The 13306-nt window shown below is 40.5% G+C and overlaps 1 protein-coding gene across 1 annotated transcript in view; it reads left to right on the top strand.

Moving 5' to 3' along the window:
* Positions 1-13306, top strand: part of LOC108578733 (protein groucho-like) — a 101927-nt gene that overhangs the window by 85912 nt on the left and 2709 nt on the right. Inside the window, exons 11-15 of the mRNA XM_017942110.1 lie at positions 5522-5575; positions 6381-6569; positions 7725-7943; positions 9917-9984; positions 11348-11623. Of these exons, the coding sequence (XP_017797599.1) occupies positions 5522-5575; positions 6381-6569; positions 7725-7943; positions 9917-9984; positions 11348-11623 (806 nt within the window). The remainder of the gene's footprint in view (positions 1-5521; positions 5576-6380; positions 6570-7724; positions 7944-9916; positions 9985-11347; positions 11624-13306) is intronic.

Genomic DNA, 13306 nt, shown 5'->3' with positions numbered 1-13306 from the left:
CAGTTTTCCTAAATCATTTGCAGCAGTAGGAAGCAAGCAGGGACGCACACAGGTGGTTCTCTCCTCTTTGGTTGGGTAAAACGGTGCATGTGCACGAACACCTTCGGCACGAATATACAGTATGTATACGGGTCTAGCAGACGCATAATGGATGGATGGGCGTTGTACACGATATTACGTCATTAGGAAGGCAATACTATCGTATGCGGGGCCGCTTTGAGCTCGTTCTATGTGGAGCTCGTAAGGCGCGCAGGGGGCATTACAAAGAACGTGCCGCCTCCGCGCCGACCCAACAACGCCACGATAATTAGGATATAAACCGCGAAACGTTCCTGAATTATTAATCGTCCCTCGACACCTAATCCGTCTTCTTTCGGTGCATCCTCTTGACCTGCTCAACTTTCCAACCGTGGCGGGGAAATAACGCGCTTTTTAAACCCCGTTCGTTGGTTCTACGCCGTTTAACGAGGGAGAAATATTTTACCTTCGAACCTGATTAAGACGATTAACCAGGCGATTCTTCTTCTTTTCTTCTCTTCTTCCAACGAACAAAAGAAGGAACGTTTTAAATTGTTAATTTTTTGTATCTGCGCGATGTTACGCACGGTGGGATTTTCCTCGTGTTGTTTTGTATTTTGTTGGAAAAGGTGAGCGGGGAGAAATTTGAATTCTTACGAGAAGTTTCAGATTCCGTGGAAATCTGGCTCTCGTTTACCTGTACGCTCGCGTGCGTTGCTACCGGGCGAGAAGTTTCCATGAAAATTAAATGCCCCTCGCTGCATAATTCCTCTTCTTTCCAGTCTTTATTTATAGTTCGGTTGAGCGCGCACGCCTATCAGCCCGGGGAATGTTAATGCGATGATAAATTTATTACAAAAAGAACAAATCCTTGGTCGAACCGCCCAGGTACGCGTGCCTTGTTCGTAGTTTTTTCTTCGACGTTGAATCGTTCTTTCCTCGGGGATTCCCAACGTCCGTTATCTTCGACGAAGAATTTAAGTAAACGAGCAATTTTCCGAACGTTCACGATTTTAGTTGCTACGACAATTTTCCAACGATAATATTCCGAAAATGGGAGAAGAAGAACACGTTCGAAGGACCGAACACCAAGGAACAATTTACACGAGACCTACTTTACGCATCACGGCAAACTGAAAAAGCAAACATGCACAATTTCCATCGCGTTCGATCTAATCTACGACTATCAACGTTCCCTGGTTACAACCTATCAATCTAGTATACGTCCATCGGAAACAATAAAACGACAAAGCGATGAAACGAACGCGATCGAACGTACTGCACGCTACTCTAAACGTGCGACGTGTATCGTCCGTGATCTTCCCTAAGCGTATTATGCAGAATAACCTTAAAAAGAAAAGGGGTATGAAAAAAATAGGAAAAAATATGCAACAAGCAGATTTTACGAAAAATGTTGGTCTCTTTCTGGTTTGGTTCGTGTAGTAAATTCACCGGTTGAAATATCGATACGCTGGGAAGAAATCGCGACGTGTAAATAGACGGCGAAAGGGCAGAAGTTTTCGCCAGTGTGGCGCTAGTTGTAACGTACAGGCCTCAACCCCCGGCATGCCCTGCTTCGAGCTCGTTACGTGCCAACAGGGGTGGTCTCGCGGCCCGGGAACGAGCTGCTTGTAGAAACTGAGCGATAACTGGTAAATAAACGATGAAAGATACGTGAATTACAAATTGCACTTTCCTAGCCGTGCACGTTATTTACCATTCTCCGGTATTCGGTGTGTTGTTTATCGTCTTACGTGGAACACCGTTCATACGTGTATCGCGCCGCTCGCGATCGTTGTGTTATACGTTCACCACCCGACGTTTTATACGTGCGCGCCGATAGTCCGGACAACGTTTCCACGCGTTTCAGATATAAAGATGGTAATTTAGCCGGCGGATTTTCGCATTATTTATTAGCCATGGAAAGTTTAAGTAAATTTAATCGCGTGTTTTAAATAGGCTTTTAAGAATAAGTAGAAAAAAGATTGGAATAGTAAGTAATTGGCTATTCAGCTGAGATTGTTTTAGTGAACTTTTGGGTTTGGGAATATTTTGTTCTTTGAGATAATTATTATTCTATTTTGTAGAAGAGATTAGAGAGTTAGGAGGAAATCTGGATGATGATCATATTTTTCATACTTGAGTGTATTTTCGAAGGAATTTTAAATTTCGGTGGTTTTGTGTAATTTAAGTACTTAAGAGAATTGGAATACGTAAATTTTTAAGTTTAGAAAAATTTTAAGAAAGATTATAGTTAGGAGATAATCCAGAAATTTGGATGATATTGTTATTTTTCACACCTGAGTGTATTTAGAATGAATTTTGAATTTCAGTGTAATTTAAACGCTTAAACGAATTGAGTGTGTAAATTTTTGAGCTTGGGAATATTTCACTCTTAGAGATAGTAATCGCTTCTTCTGTAGAAGAAATTAAACGTTCAGGAGGGAATGCAGAAATTTGGATGATATTCATACTTTTCGAATGTCAGTGGTTCTGTGTAATTTAAACACTTCAGAGAATTGGAGTACTTCAGGTACCCCGTATACCACGAACAATTTGGACTCCTTAAGGATTTCGAATGCCCAGCCACGGATGACCTAAATACCTCAGGTACTCTTGGTACCTCCGCGTACTTTGGTCACACCGAGTTCTTCAGGCACTTTAGATGCCTCAGGTATCGCGTGCATACTCGAACGGAATTCCATCGTGCGATAGCATTCGCGACAACAGTTCTCATCGTGCCCCTGTAGCAACGATACCCAACCGTTCCTCCTATAATTTTTATTCGAACTGAAGTTAAACGCTCGCCAAATAAATTTTGGCCCGTAGAAATCTAAAAATTCTCAAAAATTACATTTATAATGAAAATGTGTTCTGTCAAGTGAGAAATTATCTTTAAAATATTTCACATTCCAAATCAGACATTTACCATCTTAACTCTTTATACAAATTTTTAACGAAAGTTAAACATTCAGCCAGCAAATTTTGCTAAATAGAAATCTCAAAACCCAAAAATTACGTTTATAATCAAAGTGTGTTATGTTCGAAACTTTCACGCACACAGTTTCAATCTTTCATAAAAATTTCGAAACAAGCGTAACACAGAATTTCTATTCACGAATCCTTCTTTCATCTTCCACGTTTCGAATTCATCTCACTCGATGGAAAAGCGTGCACGCGCGATTTGTTGCACGAAAACGAAACGAAATGTTCGCGAGCGACGAGTTGCGGTTGTTGCGCGTAAGGTATGTGCACAATACGCAGTATCGGTGTCGCGTTTTATAAGCGACCCACAATGAGACCGGATGCAAACAACGATCCGTTCGCTGAGAAACTCGGAAATAACTGGTAAACAAATGATAAAAGATACATGAGCCACAAATTGTGCTTTCGTTGCGGTGCATTATCCACGGCTTTCGGTAATATATTAGCCGGAGACTCTGCCCTTCTGTTTGTCCACGTTTCTCTCCCTCTCTATCTTCCTCTCCTCGTTTTCCCTATCCCTGTAGCTGCGTTGTTTGTAAATGATAGTCTCTTTTCCGGACCCGAATGGAAGATGTACGGGGTAATGGAGTAAACAGTGACACACGGTATTGCTGATTTTCTGCTGAGTGTCTTGAAGTAACTCGTTGTAAGATAGTGTTTCACTGGCTCTGGTATACGTATGCGAATGGTCGTGACATTCGATAAATTGTAATAGACGAAAGGTGTATTGTTTAGAATATACGAGACTTTTTAGAGTTTGCTGGGATTTTTATAATTAAAACGATCGATCGGGTCAAAGATGACCCGTCAGCGACTTTCCAAGAGTGAATTTTTGTGTAATTAACACCAGATGGAAAAATTAGACATTCGAAAATCATTTTTACGAAATTTTGACACTAGATACCAGCTGAGTCAGAATGACACGTTACCGACTTTACAAAAGTGAATTTTTACGTAAGCAAACCATAATTGGAAAATTCGATTCATATCGATACAAATAGAAGCATACCTGTAGAAAATAAATTCGGAGAGTTACAAATGATAACACTCACCAGTATTGAACATTCACGTTTTCTCGGAAGATGCTAGTGGGTCATTTTGACTCGGTCGGTAATTCTCGTGTTAATATTATTTTTGTAAATTTTAATATTTTGTTAAAAATAGAAAATTGGAAAGTAACAATCGATAATACTTAATAGTATCGAACATTCATTTCTTTTTGTAAAGTTGGTAATGATTCCTTTTTCATGTTATTATATTTATAAGTGTTTAGAAAATTTGAGAGTTTCGCTAACGCAACACAATAAACGTTAAAGCACAATATTTCGTATTAAAAAACGAATTAACGTTAATGAAGAACGTATCGTTACTTTTTATGTAATATCCTGATAAGCATAATTCTGCAGGATCGATAATTCTCTTATTAACGTTAGAAATTCAAAAAAATTATTTGAAAAATAATAAAATTCAAATATTAAATTCTTATCATCTGAATCATGCTAATCGAGCGAACCAAGTGTCGCTCGCAGGAAAACCTGATCTAATCAATTTCAATACAACGATACAGCGTGTCGTCAGCGTAAACTGATACTCGAATATCAAATTAGTACATCGTCTCGTGTAAAAGAATGTAAAGGGAAAAAGCTCGCACGGTAGAGAAAAGCAACAAATCCAAACGCTCTAACGACATTAATTACACACCGCAAACAAACGAAAAAGAGAGAGAGAGAGAGAGAGAGAGAGAAAAAACGAACCATTACACAATATATACGAAGAAAAAGCAATCATCGTTACGAGCAGCGACAAAGATCGTCATTGCGGGCGCTCGGTCTGGCCGCGCGACGCCGACGCGGGCCGCGCGACGAGCAGCATAGCGAGATCCAGAATTGACAAACGATCGGGCGAATTTTCCACGCTCCACGTACGACCACCAGGCGCACACGTAGAATCTTGATTGCGAAAATACCCTGGAACCGTGCGGCCAAGCAAAGCGCATTTACATCCCCCCTCCCCTTCCATCGCCGACCTCCCTCTGCCTCCTCTTGCAGTGTGTGGCGTGGCTTACACGCTTGCAAACGCGAGCTCTCTATCCGGTACGCGCACTCGTCGAACGCCTGGCCATTAAGTTGCCGGTGCAATCAGAACGTTTCGAAAGGGAGAGAGATGGAGAGAGGGGGAGAGACCGAGGGAGAGACCGAGAGAGAGGGAGGGAGTGTACACGAGTGTCAAGATTAATAATATGTCTCTGAAGATGCATCTGCTAGTCAGACGCGTTGAGAATATAGGTCGAGTCCCTCCCTTTGCCTCCCACTCTTTCGGTCGTCCATGTCGGTTTCGACGGAAATATATTCCCGACTGATCGTTAATGTATCCCCGATACCGGGAATTACGACGACTCCGTGGCCAGGTGTGTGTGTGTACGTGTATCGATGTACACAGTGACGAGATGTCGTTTTTTTTTTTCTCTTTTTTTCACGGAGTTGTAATTTTCTTTTTTTCCTCTTCTTTCTGCTTTCAGGACAGCGACGGAGAGAAGAGCGATCAGGACTTGGTGGTGGATGTCGCGAACGAGGTCAGTTTTCACACCGACGATACCGGGCAAAATACAGAGTGTTTTACGGCGAATTCATTAGGCGGAGGACACACGGACGTACGTACGGGCTGTCGATAAAAATCAAGGAACTTCCGTTTTTTCGGGTTGATTTTGGTGCTGGTTTGTTTATGACCAGAGGCTGGGTTTTTGGAATTTTAGAAGGTCGGGTTGCTTTCAGATAGCTTTAACCCTATCGCTGCGGCAGACTTTTATACGCAACGTGTGTGACAGAAGGGGAAATTTGTTGTTTAAAATTCGATTTGTTAAATTAAGGTGCAGATGCGTGGAGGATAATATTAAGTGTTAATATAGCGTGAGTATAATGTGAGCAGTAACAGTGAAAGGGTTAACGTGCCTCGTTGATATGTTTGTTTCTCGTCCAAGTCACATAGAGTACCAATTGTGATCGTTCCATAAAAATTCTGTTACTTCGTTCTGTCACTGTTTAATATTTGTTTTGTCCAATCATCAAAACGCAGAAGATGTTCAAACGCCTCTTGAATGACACCCAAAGAGCAAAACACAAATTTAAAAGAAAAAAAATCTCTACGAAAATCATTTACCAAACTGATTAAAAAATTTGCCTACATTTCAGAGCTGAAAACCCTGGAAGAGAGTGTCGTTGATTTTTATTAATGTCCCGTTGGTACGTTTAAGAGTATAGATTGCGCACAAGTGTAAGAGATTTCTCGTCGTTTCGAGGGAAATTGTTTAGCGTAAGACGGAAGAGAGGTCGTTAGGTTTAGCAATTTTCATGAAAAGTGTGTTTTCTTTCCCACAAAAGGAGGCGTCATCGCCACACGCGAACGGCGAACACTCAGATCCACGTGAGAACGGTACCCTAGAGAAGCTGGGCGCTCCAGGACACGTGGGACCGATTTCCGGTGCCGGCTCGACATCCGTAAAAGACAGGCCACCCTCGCGGAGCGGAAGTTCCTCCGCCCGTAGCACACCGTCTCTGAAAAGTAAAGATGTAAGATCTCGCGGATAGCAAGCTTATTCGATGACTAATCGGTCCGGTTCTATTCTCACTCCGGAGTCACACTTTTTACTTGTGTTTTCCTCCTTCGATCTTTTGTAAAAGAAATTAAACATTATTATTTCGTTTATGATCTGCATGCTGAGGTGCTCAAGGCTGGACACCTAAATGACTCTGTAGTTTTCGAAGGCAAAGTTTTCATTCGCGTGTCAAGAGAATCGAGAAGAAGAAATTGTCTCCTCTTGGAACTTGGAACAGCGAAGATCGCTGTCTTAGATCTTTAACGAAAGAATTTTTCACAACTTTTCAAATTAAGATTAATTCGCTCAATTTTCGATTATCGAACTTACAATTCCAAGTAGCAGATGATTTTTATTAACGTTTCATTAGAAATTGAATTTAATCAACCGCAACTTCAACGCATTTGAATCTTCCAACAGTAGAAAGTACTTACGCACAATTTACTATTTTCCAACAAGAATATCTATTCGACTGTCAATTAAAACTCCTCGATAGTACACCTTCCTACCAGAACCAACTAATTTTTCAGACCAACCCAAAGTCTGCTACGTTCGAACCCACCTTAAAAAGCAATGGCTTCCAGAGAGCAAGTTTACACCGCTCCCATCCTACGCTCACGTTAACTCCAGCCAATTTGAACTAACCTCTCCATCCGAACTAAACCAAAACCAAAAAAAAAAAAGAAACCAGAACATCAAGAGAGAGAGAGGAAGAAGAGAAAAAAAACGTGCTTTCGCGATTTCGAAAACAACAGACACATTTCGCTGTTCCCCTTGGAGCATCGTGTGTACACATAGCGCATAGCTGGAATTCGTCGCGCGAAATTACGACAAGTCAATTTGTGCGCGGACGCTAGAGGAAATGCCCCCCACGTTTCGATCTCCTCCTGGCCAAACCCACCCACCACCCCTCTCTCACCATTTTGCGCCCCGGGATGCTGTGTTGTGTATTCCGTCGTGTATAAATCGGTGAACCGGAAGCGGGCCGCTTACAAAACCGCCCCGCGCTACCAAGGATCGATATGTCTCGTTGCTTTTGTGCGAAAGTCAAGCGTGAAATTTACAATTCCTTTCTTTGATTGCGCCCGATAATAAACCGGTGTGCCCCGTTTGGAACGAACCTCTCCAGATCGACAAGCCGGGTACACCTGTGGCGGCGGCGAGGGGGTCGCGCAGCTGTACGCCAACTATGGGCGGAATCCCTGGTCCCTTGGCATCGCGAGTCTATCATCCGCCATCGTCGCAGCAAACGCCACCGCAGGGCTATCAGGGTTTGCCGTCCCGCGGCAATGAGCCGCCACAATCGCCTTCGCCGTACAGCAACTTACCATACGCCAGGACTTCGATGGTACTTCACCGTTCTAGATGCTCCTCTTTTCTTTATTTTTTCACGTCGTTCCGGTCTTTCGTCTGTCGCCCGTCTCGCTTTCAAGCGATCTCGCGGGGAACTGTAGGTGTATCGGTAGATAGCTTGAATAGAATGTTTACTTGCTTTTTTTTTTCTTTTTTTTTTTTCTGAGGTGTCGATCAACACGTTGACTGTCGCTGGAAGTTTGCTCTGGCTAGTCCGTTGCGATGTTGCGTCGTTCTTGTAGTCCTGGACGAAAGTATTAGGCGGGGGATGAAGTAGGACTGTTAGAAGTTTTTAAGCGTTTCGGGAGAACTATAGGAATAGATAGTTTAAACGAGAGTTACGTTTTTTTATATATTTGGTTTTTTTCTCAGTTGTTGATTAACATTGTGACTGTCACTGAAAGTTTGCCGACTAACTCCATTGCGGCGTTGCGTCGTTCGTATAGTCTCGGATGAGAGTATTACACAGCCTATAAAATGTGAATTGTTTGGAAATATTTTCGTATTGGGAAATCAAATCGTATTCTTATTACTTTTGCCAATATTTTACCCTGGTTTAAAAAAAAAAAGAAGAATTAACTTGCACCGATAGTCACTCGGTTCACACTATTTTCGCGTATTTCAAGGAGAACTTTCTAACTTTCAAAATGTTAACAGCAAAACTAAAGACAAGCTGACGTGAAAGAAACACAAGATACAGACGTCTACAGTAGTCGACAAATAATGAACAATAGAAAGGTTTCAAAGAAATAATTTCCACAGTGACTTGTAATAGCAAAGATGCCCTTTTCACCAGGACTGTATACGACTGACAGTTCCCTTATCTCAGAATAGGTAACGTAATTTCTCATTTCAGCGGAATAATTGTTATAATAGGTTACATTGCTGCGATCGAATTTCAATTCTCTTACACTCGACACGCGATTGCACAAAAATCATACGTCGGTTCCCATAACCCGGCGCGGCGCTATGTAAAAATCATGCGCCAGCACCCATTACCCGACGTGGCACTCAAAGTGTTCACGTATTGGTGGATTCTCGGAAACACATAGGATGAGAAGGCATTTTTTTTTTATTTTTTATTTATTTATTTTTTTTTTAAAGCCAACCATTTTCTCTGGAACGACGTAGCTTCTCCGGTATTGGGATTGCGATTGTCAAGGTTTTCGAGCAATTTTGTCAAATTGTCACGGTGCAAGAGTGGTTAATTATGGTTTCGTCACGTAGAACGGTGTTTCTGACGCGTAAAAATTTGTATCTACGTTTTGTTAACCGTTTGTTCAACTTGGAAGACACAAAACCCGAGGTGCTGAGGAATTTTCAACGACAATAAGTTCAACGTGTGAAAGTGTCTTTGTTCTTTTTTTTTTTTTTTTTTGGTGAATTTAGTTTTCACTCACATAGGTTATTATATTATTTACTATGCTAAAAAACAAAATTCCCTGATATAACAATAATGAATTTTTGAATAGCATAAAAATATTACCAATGATTTTATTAATTCATATCGTCTGGGAGATCCACTAGCTAATATAACTCTACTCATTGTTAAAGTTTGCATTGTTTGTTCTAACATTGTTTTTATTTTTTGTAATTAAATTAATGAAATGTATGTAAATAAATTCTTCGAAAATGAAAATGTCAATGTTTTCGGTATTCGTCTTGAAATCACAAGTTTTAATAATACTTTTAAGACTACTAACTGAATTGTTATTAAATGCAGGTTATACTTTCGTTACACACTAAACGTAATGTTTCTAGATGTCGCCAGTCATTATATCTGTCGCTAATAAGATGAATCGTTTCTAGCGTAGGTTCGTCTTAGAATTAATCTCTAGGTTTAAGAATTTTGTCGTTTTAATCGTCGCTCTGTCGTTAGCGTTATTGCGTTATTCTTTGTTCAGTAGCGATTGCATTTCCGTTGGGAGAGTACGAATAAAAATTGACACGCCTCGTTATCTTTTGCAGCTCGGTTTCGACGGTCACGTGAGGATACCATCGAGTAACGGGCTGAGCAACATTCCGGGTGGTAAACCGTACGTAACTAATTAAAGTCATTATCTTTAGATAATTAGAGAGTCGACCGAAAAGCTTAACCTTTAACGCCAGAACTACCAACCGGGTCAAAATGACCTATTAGCGACTTTCCAAAAGTGAATTTTTATGTAACTAAAATGTGAACGAACAATTAGATTAGATCGGTGCAAATAGAGGCATACACGCAGAAAACAAAGTGGAAAAGTTACAGATGGTAATACTTGCTGTGTATCGAACATTCGCTGGTTTTGGAAAGCTGCTAATGGGTCATTTTGACCCGACCGGTAGTTCTAGTGTTAAAGAGCTTGCACTTTAAGAATTCACCTGAGAACACGGTAATTCTTATGGAAAGAAAAGGCAAAAATGGTAAAGTCCTTTGTTACATAGTAATCATTAGAACGAGCAACTTCGAAGTACCAAAATTCAAACGTCAATCCAAACATTCCTTTGCTTCTAACTCGCAGTTTACGCGACATTTCAACGAATAAACACGTCACATACTGTCGAATTGCGCACGATCATTCGCAGCTTCTAGGTGTCTCTGAAAATGTCACGTCGACCGCGTGGAATGATCTGAAAGGCGCGGCGCGTGATGCATTATCGTTTCGATGGCCGCCTTTCGCCGCGACACGCGGGATTTCAACCCTCCGATCGCAAATGCCGGATCATTCACTTATGCGCCGAAATCATGTCGAATGCGTTCGGTATAGCAACGACAATTGCCTCGGTTTTCTGGTATATTTTCTACCAAAAAATTCACCGTACCTAATCAAAGAAAACGATCCACTATCGATGAATTTATGGATGACGAATCTGTCGAAAGACCACGAATCAATATAAACAGGAAAGAAAACTATTTCTTCAAAAATCAGCATCAGAATTGTATTCAGACACCGCGGAGGAGAGGCAAGCGACTGAATTTGAGAGTAGAAAAATGTGAAAAGTTCCGAAAGAACGACAAATGCTCCAGAAATTACATTTCTATCATCGACGATACTAAACATAGCTAAAATAATCCCACAGAAATAAAAAAAAGAAAATTCACCCATGTCCTACGTTGTATCCAAAAATAATAAATCTAATTCGTCTCGCAAAACACCACCTTTCCTCCAAAGTGTTCTCTAATAACATACTTAACGTTATCAAGTAGTAAAAAACGTAACGAAAAATTGTAGTTTGAATTTAACGAAAGAAAAGAAAAAAAGAAAGAAGGAATTCTTATCGTCGGGTCATTTCTGACCCGGTGAACCGCGATGCGTGCGCGACAGCCGGTCCGCACCGTCCCGCTGTTCGAGGGTTAAGTAATCGAAGGCGTTCCATTACCTAAGGACAGCGGCATTAATGTTTTGCATTCCACCGCAGAGCGTACTCGTTCCATATGAACGGCGAGGGTCAACTGCAGCCGGTGCCATTCCCCACGGACGCTCTGATAGGGCCGGGAATTCCACGTCACGCGCGTCAGATTAATACCTTGACTCACGGTGAGGTTGTGTGCGCCGTAACCATCTCAAATCCGACCAAGTACGTCTACACAGGCGGCAAAGGGTGCGTTAAAGTCTGGGACATCGGCCACGGAGGTAGCAGCAGTATCAAGCACGTATCGCAGCTGGATTGCCTGCAACGCGACAATTATATTAGGTCAGTTCTACTACCACCGGTCTAGTACGTACAGTACACGTTTCCATGGTGTCCGCCTTTCGATATTCCGACAACGTTCAAACGGACACTATTGCAAGATTTATCCCATCCACTCGAGATAATCGTTTCGTTAACCCTTTCGCGAGGTCTGATGAAATTATGAATTACGGTGAAAAAAATTTACATCTTTTTAACCAGTGTATACACGTCGATCGAAAACTTTATTTCGGTGGGGTTGACGTGTATACTCGTGGTGTAAAATAAAAAATTACCATTTACTATAAAAACTCCAAATTTCAATAAGAAGTGATGAAAATGTCATTTGGCGGTATGTTTCCTTTGCATTAAATCAACCGAATTTCTTAAGATTATTTTTCTTGTTTATGAATTTTATTATTTTGTGACAATTTTTAAGTTTTTAATAACAATATCCTTTTCAACAATGAATTGTTAATTTTTTATCGAATGAAAATTTAATCCTTCCTCGTTTTGCTTTACTTCTTTCGTTAAATTTATAATAGGAGATATTTAATTACGCATCTCGTGAGGGATTTTTAAAACTAAATTCCGCAGTTAACTGATTAACCCCTTGTCGTATGATAACGAGTCAGACTCGTGCCGCAGATTTTGGTCGAGATCCGATAGAAACAGTTATATCGGTAAGAAAAATTAATTCCAATTCTCCGTTTCATTTGTTAAACTGAAGATTGCAAAATTTCATTAATCTGTGATACGTTAGCTTTTCTTAATTGATGTTATACTCAAACGGTAAATTGCCGACGCTCGGATGTGCAGTCAGGAAAAAAAAATCATACGTGAAGGGGTTAATAGTTGCACCGTGTGTGATCATTTTTAAAACACGAGTTACAGAATCCTCCGCGATAGTTACGATAATAACATCTCGTCTCTTTTTAACTTTCTTCCTGAGAGTCTCTCTTGAGTTGAACACTTAGATATTTCACGCTCACACGGGATAAACTGTCGAAGGGTTAAACGAGACTCTGTTAAAGAGTTTCAGATGGTAAAATTGCGCGAACTGTGTTTTACCGATAGAGTGTTAATTTCAAGCAACGGCGAGGGAAGAGAAGGTATCGAAGTTTCGGATAATTTAAGCGAGATGGAAAGTTTGTTTTATATCGAGAGAGGATATAGTCTCTTGCTTTTAATTTGTAAATGGATAAATCTTGGAATAGACGAAACTGGATCAAATACAGTCAATCCTTCTGTAACACGGTTAATTCGTTCCGTGTTAAGTGAAACCATGAACTAATGGAAATTAGGGGAACGCGTTTCTCGGAGTGCGTGTGCTCCAGAACTGGCAAGAGTTAGAAACGGTAGAAGAATGCATATGAGAGTTGCCAAGTTTATCAAGCCGAAATAAAGATCGTATTTTTCCAAGAGCAATACAGGTGATTGTCAATTTAACATTAGAAACACCGCAGAAAATAGCCTCTAGTAATATCGTTAAAATAATTTCAATATTATCGATAATATTATTAAAAATAAAAAAAAAATTACATATCAAATTTAAAAACCGGTCATTTAGTACTTTAATTAGATTAAAGGATGACGGTCCCAATTTTCGCACCGCGTTATCGAATTCCCATATTACAAAAGGATTGACTGTATCTTAATAAAAAAGAAGTCACAAAAATTCTGAATATTAAACGAACAAACCAACAG

Source organism: Habropoda laboriosa, unplaced genomic scaffold, assembly GCF_001263275.1.
Source record: "Habropoda laboriosa isolate 0110345459 unplaced genomic scaffold, ASM126327v1 scaffold28, whole genome shotgun sequence".
In the NCBI taxonomy this organism is placed as follows: Eukaryota; Metazoa; Arthropoda; class Insecta; order Hymenoptera; family Apidae; genus Habropoda; species Habropoda laboriosa.
This window is presented reverse-complemented; position numbering and strand designations above follow the sequence as displayed.